The sequence below is a fragment of the Podarcis filfolensis genome, assembly GCF_964270895.1.
Source record: "Podarcis filfolensis genome assembly, chromosome: 2".
In the NCBI taxonomy this organism is placed as follows: domain Eukaryota; kingdom Metazoa; phylum Chordata; class Lepidosauria; order Squamata; family Lacertidae; genus Podarcis; species Podarcis filfolensis.
In genome coordinates this window covers 123,584,523-123,593,223 of record NC_139605.1, presented here as the reverse complement: position 1 = coordinate 123,593,223, position 8,701 = coordinate 123,584,523, and the positions used below count along the sequence as shown (strand labels likewise).

The window sequence follows — 8,701 nt, the reverse complement described above, 5'->3', positions numbered from 1 at the left end:
TCCTCTGGCAAAGGAGGAACCTAGGTGGCCTTCTACACATGGCGGAGGCATACACACACAAGGCTACACAAAATAATAATAATAATAATAATTTATTATTTGTACCCCGCCCATCTGGCTGGGTTTCCCAAAATGGTGGCATCCAGTCACAGCTCCAGACAGTGTAGATGGCAGTGAACCTCCTCAGGTGCCTGGCAATGCTGACTCCTGGCCCAACATTAAAACATACAACCTTTTTCTTCAGAATGTTTTTATTGTTTCGCACAGAACAATCCTATGCATGTTTACTCAGAAGTTAGTCCTATTAAGTTCCATTATGCTTACACCCGAGGGACGCGGGTGGCGCTGTGGGTCAAACCACAGAGCCTAGGACTTGCCAATCAGAAGGTCGGCGGTTCGAATCCCCGTGATGGGGTGAGCTCTCGTTGCTCAGTCCCAGCTCCTGCCAACCTAGCAGTTCGAAAGCACGTCAAAAAAAAACCGTAACTGACATTTGTTAAGGATTGGAAATTCCTTGTGGATTTTTTGTTTGAAAGAGAAAATGAGCTTATAGTATCAGGATTTGAATACTGAAAAAATATCGGTTTATAGAAGATAGAATGCAGAACCGAGACCTGGAAGTCCTTTTACACTTTTTTCTTTCTGTAGTTTTTACTTTCTTTCACTTTCCTCTCCCTTTCTCTTTTCTTTTTAGGTTTCTCCTTTTATTGTCTTTTCCTCTTTCTGACCTTGTTCTTTTTCAGACTCAGTAGCTGTCTTATCTTAGTATATTACAAAAAGATACTTTGTAATGACTATGTATTTATGTATATATGAATAAGAATCAATTAATAAGTTAATTAAAAAAACTAGGCATTCAGCATGGGATTGCCATGCATCGTTAATCCTGACAAGACAAAGTTTTTGGAGGACAGGGGGCGGGCGGGTATGTGGGACTCCCTGGTCCTGAATGGGGTAACTCACTACTAGAAATGAGGTTACAGGGAACCAGGCAGAGGGCCTTCTCGGTAGTGGCACCTGCCCTGTGGAACGCCCTCCTAGCAGATGTCAAGGCAACAAACAACTATCTGACTTTTAGAAGACATCTGAAGGCAGGCTTGTTTAGGGAAGTTTTTAATGCTTGATGTTTTTATTTTGTTTTTAGATATGCTTTAAGCTACCCAGAGTGGCTGGGGAAACCAGGGGTCCCTTTACCTCTACACCCATTAGAATTAATGAACCTAAGCAGGCGTACTGGAAATAAAAGTTAGTTGAATACAACCCATTATTTAATTACTGCTAAGATATTGCTGGTTATTGGGGAGGGAGCAGGGAGAGAGATTTACTTCTTCAAGCTCCCCTCCCCTCTTGTTTCTCCTTTACCTGCCTTGGCTGCGATCCTGATTGCACTCACCGGCACCACCCTTAGAAGGGAGGCATTTCAACTGACACATCTCGAGAGAATTGCTGACATGCTCAGCGAGCACCTCCCGCCTAGAAGGCTCCGCAGCACAAGCAGAGAGAGAGGGGTGGCGAGGGCTGCCGCAAGGCCGAAATATTATCCTCCTGGCCAACGGCCAGAGCTGGAGGAGGCAAATCGAGAAGGAAGAAAGGCAACCAGGACAGCCATTCCGTCAGCACATGCCGGAGCTGGCTTCGCGCCCAAGAGCCCGACAAGAGCGCAGGACCTCAGATTTCTATTGATTTTGAGTGGATGGGGTGGGGGGCAAGTGCCCCCCTTGGGTGGGGGAAAAATCCGAAAGAAGAAACGCGGGCAGAAAAATCGTATGTCTGAGAGAAAGGACCCCAGCGGGGGCTGTCATCGTCCCTTTTTCCACAGCGAGGGAGAAGGCGCAGCCCGGATCTGAATCCCGCGGGCCGCCTCGGAACTACTTATCCCAGAGTGCTTTGCGTCTCTAAGCGACGGCATGACGCTACAGGTTCTCATTGGCCACAGACAGCCCAAGGTCACAACGAGGCGAACAAAGCAATGGGCACAAAGGCTGCTGGGAAATGAGGCGTAGCGGTTTCCAGACCAGGCTTTTGTTCCCTGGCTTTTGTCTGCCCGCCCTCCCCCCCCCCCGCGCTTTTCACCGAGGTCTAAAGGAGAAGCGTCCGGAATCCTCCTGCGGCTACTAAGCCAGTTTGGAGCCTTACTCTCTAGAGGGGGACAGCGAAGGGAGGAGCAGAGTTCTGCGCAAAAAGCCCCTTCGAGGTTAACCTAGGGCCGTGATCCAAGGCTGCCTCCCCTAGAAATTTCACTGAAGAACCAATAGGGTGCTTTTTTTAACTCAAAAAACGGTCAGAAGCGGGAGATAAAAAAATGATATGCGTTGCATAGGAGTATTTTTTAAAAAATGAACAGAACTGTAAACGACCACCGCACATCTTGACTTTCTTGATTTACGTGCATACACGTCGGACCAGTTGCAAATCAAGCAACTACCGCCTTTTCACAAGCTCCCATCCCTACCTGGTTAACGTTACTCAATGAGGAAAATTCAGCTTTTTATGAATGAGTAGGTGGCCCTTAAAAGGGCCTTTGGATATTTTGTTGCTCGCTGCAGGAATATTTAGCCGCCGAAACCGTACAGAGTGCGGCCCTGGCGCTTCAAGGCATAGACCACATCCATGGCAGTCACGGTCTTCCTCTTGGCGTGCTCCGTGTAAGTCACGGCATCGCGGATGACATTCTCCAGGAAAACCTTCAGCACGCCCCGGGTCTCCTCGTAGATCAGCCCAGAGATGCGCTTGACTCCTCCACGGCGAGCCAAGCGGCGAATCGCAGGCTTCGTGATGCCCTGGATGTTATCGCGCAGCACCTTGCGGTGGCGCTTGGCGCCCCCTTTCCCGAGCCCCTTCCCGCCTTTGCCGCGACCCGACATCTTCCCAGCAGACTCACAAACAAAGAACGAACCGACTTATGCAGGAGAGAAAAGAACTCGGCTGAATTATATACTCTGTAAGCGGACCTGAATGAAAACTGGCAGCTCCAGGGAGGGCGGTGCCACCTAACTACGCCTCTCTCGCTATAGGGCGCTGCTCCTCAAATGAGCAGCGGGAGATTTTCAAAATGCCCAATCGCAAATCGCCGCTTCAAGCTGAATAATTTGGCGCCGTTCGTTTGCTCTTGAGTCTGCGTAGAAGAGAACGCTCTCAGGTTGCCCAAAGGAGGCAGGAGAGAGCAGACAAACAAGCAAAAAATGGATACAAAACTGCCCAACGGAACTCGTTAGTCCCTCCCCTGCTTATTTGCGCTACTTTGTTACCAGAGGGCAAATTGTGAAATTGTTGCAAGATAAAAACGACTGATAATACCTTCGATGAAAAAGTCGCTCCTCTTTCTTTGACGCTGTTAATGAAGTTTAGGAATGAGAGCAGCCTGCGCCCCTGTGCATTTGTGATAAATTATTTTGACACTTGCATACAATTAATAAACTACGGAGACGCCAAAGACGAGACGCCTTAATGTAAGCCGTGCTGTCACCTCCTGAGGAAGAAAAGTGTGTTTTCTTGCAGGAGTCTTGTGGAGAAGACCATGTTTTCAGTGGAAACTGGTGCATATGCGATTTGTGTTGAAAACTGTCTCTGCTTTGATTGCAATGAGATTAAATCCAAACGTGTTTTGGAACATGGATGGAGGGAATATTAAAAAAAAATTCTGGTTCTGATTCCTACTTGGTGTGCTTAAGTATTTGATTTCTTCTCTCCCTCTCTCTACACACACACACACACACAAAAACCCACACATAAACAAATATATAATGGACTTTGGAGAGCAAAGTGTAGTGTAATAAAATAAGAGTTATGGTACCAGGAGTTGCCTATTCAGATCCCTGATCAAACTTGAAACTCACTAGACTACCTTGGCAAGGTTTTCTTTTCAGTAGTAGTAGTTTACCACCTAAACCAGATCTACCTTATTGGGCTGTTATAAGCCTCAGAAAAGCAGGATAAAGTTGTGGTAAATGCCGATAAAAGTGTCCCCCCCCCTTACATGCCATCACTAGGGGTGACGTATAGGAACAATGAATATTAACTTAATTTGGAAGTTTCAGTTCCAGAACATGAAAGTTCTGCTGCATCCTCATTTTTAATACAGACATATCATTAGCAAAACCCACAGGCTACATCCAAATCTGGGCTTCTATAATAAATACCCTTTAATTTAAAACTTGCAAAACTTATTCATAATTTAGTATCAACTCCTTCAGTAGCTCCTCATTGTGACCTTAGAGAGGAAGAATGCCTGTCATAGGTTGCAAAACAAATGTCAGATATACCTTTATTTGCCTCCCAATTTAGGATTGCACTTCATGTATGATCTAATTTATTCTTGCATCACAGAGGGTTGGACTAGATGACCCTCAACAACCAGTCCCACTATACAATTCTATGTATCTTGAAGGATGTGGGGCTGTGATACACAAAAACCTAACACCATAATAGTTCTGAGGCTCTAAGATACCAGGAGACATTATTGCTAAAAACTACCCTTTGGGAAATTTTGCTACAGAAGAACAGTAATTAAAACATGTGACTTTTAGCTACACATAAAAATTAGTTGTAGAAGTTTGTCCAGAAATTAGGGGTCTCTATTGTAATCACCAGGCCTAGTTATTCTGTAGCAAAATTTATGCTCCCATCATCCAAACCACATTCTTAGCATATTCTTGATTCACCACAAACTCAAGTTTACTGTATAAAGCTTTTATTAAGTTTTTGAAAATACTATGCATAGCTTTGTGAAGCACACCTGCTCAAGGTGTATTGAGCTATGCCACCACTCTAACCTGCAAGTTTTTTCCCCCATAAGCTGCCCTACCGTTTCATGCAATATGGGAAAGAATCACAGAACACAAAATAGTGTATGACATAATACTTTACATGGGGAAGAGTGTCTTTAGAGCACCACCACGTATGTTTTAGTAGTTAATAAAAATTGGTGTGCAATGTGAGCATTTATGGAAACTCGGGATGAAAAATGACTCAAGCTCTTTTGTGAGAAAGTGGGTGGCTCTTAAAAGAGCCTTTGGGTTATTGAGTTCTTTGCTAAGCAGCACGATCTGCTTACTTGGAGCTGGTGTACTTGGTGACAGCCTTGGTGCCCTCCGAGACGGCGTGCTTGGCCAGCTCCCCCGGCAGCAAGAGGCGCACGGCCGTCTGGATCTCCCGGGAGGTGATGGTGGAGCGCTTGTTGTAATGAGCCAGGCGAGAAGCCTCTCCGGCGATGCGCTCGAAGATGTCGTTCACAAAGGAGTTCATGATGCCCATCGCCTTGGAGGAGATGCCGGTGTCGGGGTGGACCTGCTTCAGCACCTTGTAGACGTAGATGGAGTAGCTCTCCTTGCGGCTCTTGCGGCGCTTCTTGTCGCCCTTCTTCTGGGTCTTGGTCACCGCCTTCTTGGAGCCTTTCTTGGGGGCCGGAGCAGACTTGGCTGGCTCGGGCATTCTGGCAAAAAACAAGTCTTCGCTCTGGAGGAAATAAGAAGCCCTCGGAAACCACCTTTCTCTGGTCACGGCGGACTGCAAAGAGGAATGCGGCGCTGCCGGTGTCAGCCCTTCCTCTATTTAAAGGCCCTTTATGCAAATGAAGGTTGCTGGGCTGACACGTTTCTATTGGCTGCCGCGCCTCCTGATATCATCTCCGCTGCGCACGCACATGCAAATCATAGGACTGTGATATTCCCGTTCCTATTGGAAGAGTGCGGTTTCCACTTCTGTGATTGGTCAGGTCGCGAAATGAGCTTTCTCATTGGCTTGTGGCTGCAGGACGCCTGATGAGCCAATAAGAAGTGGTACTTGCAGGCTCCGGGAAGGCATAAAAGGCCCCCGCCTGGGCCCTCGCCCCTCAGTGCTGCTTTTGCATTGTGCGCGCTGCGTGTGGTGCGTGAGAGCCGGTGACGACAGCATGTCTGGCCGCGGCAAGCAGGGAGGCAAGGCGAGGGCCAAGGCCAAGTCGCGCTCTTCGCGGGCCGGCCTGCAGTTCCCCGTGGGCCGCGTGCACCGCCTGCTGCGCAAGGGCAACTACGCCGAGCGGGTGGGCGCCGGCGCGCCCGTCTACTTGGCGGCCGTGCTCGAGTACCTGACGGCCGAGATCCTCGAGCTGGCCGGCAACGCCGCTCGCGACAACAAGAAGACCCGCATCATTCCCCGCCACCTGCAGCTGGCCATCCGCAACGACGAGGAGCTCAACAAGCTGCTCGGCAAAGTCACCATCGCCCAGGGCGGCGTCCTGCCCAACATCCAAGCCGTCCTCTTGCCCAAGAAGACCGAGAGCCACAAGGCCAAAGGGAAGTAAACCTTGGCTGCCCTCCAAAGGAAAAAAACCCCTCGCTGAACGCTGAACCCAAAGGCTCTTTTCAGAGCCACCCACGTTTTCCAGAAAAGAGCTGAGTCCAGGCTGTTAGTACTTTGGAAAGCAAGTTGTCTTGTGTTTAGAACGGAATTCAAAATATTCCTAGCTCTTAAGGTTAAATCGTATAAATCCGCGAAGAACAATTGCCATTGCACCAAATTAGGTGAAGCTGAGCCTTGTTTCAGTTGTACTTTCCGTGCTTGAGAAGTATTGGCTGTTCGGGGTATCAATAATGCCCGTTGATGAACAGCTCTTGGTTAAAGAATGATGTCCTACGTGGATCACGCAGTCGTTACCCGCCCCCATTTTATATCTAAAATACACCTTGGGGTACTCGAACATATAAATATTAGAAAACGAATTGGCATGCCAAGGCAATACCTCACTTCGAGGCAATCTGGCTCTGATGCAGCCTGAGAAAGAATTACTGTACGTATGTGTAACGCGGGAGCTGACACATAGTATTAAAAATGCTCTTTAACCCTGGTATTTTTACCGACTCCCCGTAAAATCAAAGGATTCGGCGGTAGGGGGTACGATTCTGAACCAATCATTGCGTAGCGCGGGGTTTTTTAGCCCTATAACTGCCTCTGCCTGTTAAGTTCAAAGAAGCCTATTCAGCTCCTCAACTCAAAACTGCTGCTAATTAAATTCTCTTTGATCCAAAAACGGTTGTCACACTAGGAACGGTGGGGGTTGGGATGCCCTGTGGTCGCACAAATCTGGCTCGTCAGCTTTTTCAGCTTTTTAACGGCAGCAACTTTAAGATACGCGCTATTGGAGCTGGAATTACCGCTAAACACTGTTTCACTCCAAAAGCATGATATGTGTTGTTCTTTACTTTCACAACAACCCTGTGAGGTAGGATAGGCCGGGATTCGCGCGTCCCCCCCCCGCAACCAAAAGGTAATTTTATAGGTCGTGTGCTTAGGATCAATGATATAACTGGAGCACCTTCCAGGCAGAAGGTCTGAGAGGGGACCGAGAGCTCAGAGGTGGCCTCCAATCCCTTCCAAGCCCGGGAAATTCAAACCCCTGAGCCGCTACGCTCGCGTTCTCGGCCAATCAGGGAAGGAGGATTTCCCTATAAATTCTCTGCTCCCAGGTCCTCTCCCCCGCTTTGCATTCGTCCTGCAGGACTGAGCTGCTGTCTCGCTGCTTGAGGAAGAGCCATGGCGCGGACCAAGCAGACTGCCCGCAAGTCCACCGGAGGAAAAGCCCCTCGCAAGCAGCTGGCCACTAAGGCTGCCCGGAAAAGCGCCCCGGCCACGGGTGGGGTGAAGAAGCCCCATCGCTATCGGCCGGGCACCGTCGCCCTGCGGGAGATCCGCCGCTATCAGAAATCGACAGAGCTCCTGATCCGCAAACTGCCTTTTCAGCGCCTGGTAAGAGAAATCGCCCAGGACTTCAAGACGGACCTGCGCTTCCAGAGCTCTGCCGTCATGGCCTTGCAGGAGGCTAGCGAGGCTTACCTGGTGGGTCTCTTCGAAGATACCAACCTGTGTGCCATCCACGCCAAAAGGGTCACCATTATGCCGAAAGACATTCAGCTGGCACGTCGTATCCGTGGCGAGAGGGCTTGAGCTGCTTCCCAGTCGCTACAGCACAGCTGGAAATAACCCAAAGGCTCTTTTAAGGGCCACCCACATAACAAAAAAAAGGAGCTGTCGTTACTTCCTACCCACTATATTTGCACTGCACAATCCAGGTGCAGCTCGGCAAGCGTTTGGGCGCCGGCCATTGATCTTCTTCCTGACGTTCAGTATGATCATGTGCGTGTTCACTCGGAGGTCCTGCTGAGACTTCTGGGTAAGTGGCTATAGGCTTTCAACCTTAGTGGAAATTTTGAGCTGGAAATCCCCTGCTTTAAATAGGAATGGGTGTACATTGGTTGCAACCGGTCAGGATTTCTAGAGAAATGAAATGGATTGACTTTATTTTAAGATCCTGATTTAATTCAGCAACGCATTTTCTAACAGTTAAAAGCACCCAGAAGCTGGCATTTCAAAGCCAAGCAAAGAGAGGAGTCTTTCAGTCTGCTCTGTGGTTTGATTCCGCTGGGTCTCTTTTGCACTTTGGGCCCAGCGCCATGCATTCATTGACTGCAATGGGCTTCAGCATCTTTGGATCAGCCTGATCCATTCCAGGTCAGGTCAGGAAATCCAGGTGCTGATTGGCACTTGCTGTACACTTCAAGGAGGGAGAGGGAAATTTATATAACACCTTTGCTTCACTCTAGGAACATCAGCACCATTGTCTTTTTTTGTTTTAAATATTTTGCATGCCTCAAATGCTTCAGTTAGGGGCACAAATACTCCATTTTTTACAAAGAGCATGTTGGTTTATAAAAATTGTAGATGGCAA

The 8,701-nt window shown here is 48.4% G+C and overlaps 4 protein-coding genes across 4 annotated transcripts; 2 read left to right on the top strand and 2 right to left on the bottom strand.

Annotated features, from left to right (window-relative positions):
• Positions 1-2,475: 2,475 nt before the first annotated feature.
• On the bottom strand, positions 2,476-3,621 carry LOC310756142 (histone H4). Its single transcript, XM_083599848.1, has one exon. The coding sequence runs from the start codon at positions 2,862-2,864 to the stop codon at positions 2,553-2,555; it is 312 nt and encodes a 103-aa protein (XP_083455974.1). The 5' UTR covers positions 2,865-3,621; the 3' UTR covers positions 2,476-2,552.
• A 1,052-nt stretch (positions 3,622-4,673) lies between these two features.
• LOC310756139 (histone H2B 5) lies at positions 4,674-5,837 on the bottom strand. The gene has a single exon (XM_083599841.1). It carries the CDS (start codon positions 5,428-5,430, stop codon positions 5,050-5,052), a length of 381 nt encoding a protein of 126 aa, XP_083455967.1. The 5' UTR covers positions 5,431-5,837; the 3' UTR covers positions 4,674-5,049.
• Positions 5,838-5,890: 53 nt separating this feature from the next.
• LOC310756134 (histone H2A type 2-C-like) lies at positions 5,891-6,382 on the top strand (the record flags this gene model as incomplete). The annotated part of the gene is made up of 1 exon (XM_083599835.1): positions 5,891-6,382. The coding sequence occupies one exon, from the start codon at positions 5,891-5,893 to the stop codon at positions 6,278-6,280; it is 390 nt and encodes a 129-aa protein (XP_083455961.1). The 3' UTR covers positions 6,281-6,382.
• Positions 6,383-7,509: 1,127 nt separating this feature from the next.
• LOC310756132 (histone H3.2) lies at positions 7,510-8,602 on the top strand (the record flags this gene model as incomplete). Its single annotated transcript, XM_083599831.1, has 1 exon — positions 7,510-8,602. The coding sequence occupies one exon, from the start codon at positions 7,510-7,512 to the stop codon at positions 7,918-7,920; it is 411 nt and encodes a 136-aa protein (XP_083455957.1). The 3' UTR covers positions 7,921-8,602.
• Between the last annotated feature and the right edge of the window lie 99 nt (positions 8,603-8,701).

What these genes read in the sequence shown, in the direction of transcription:
- LOC310756142 (XM_083599848.1), bottom strand. Translation starts at nt 2,864, where the DNA reads ATGTCGGGTCGCGGCAAAGGCGGGAAGGGGCTCGGGAAAGGGGGCGCC.
- LOC310756139 (XM_083599841.1), bottom strand. Translation starts at nt 5,430, where the DNA reads ATGCCCGAGCCAGCCAAGTCTGCTCCGGCCCCCAAGAAAGGCTCCAAG.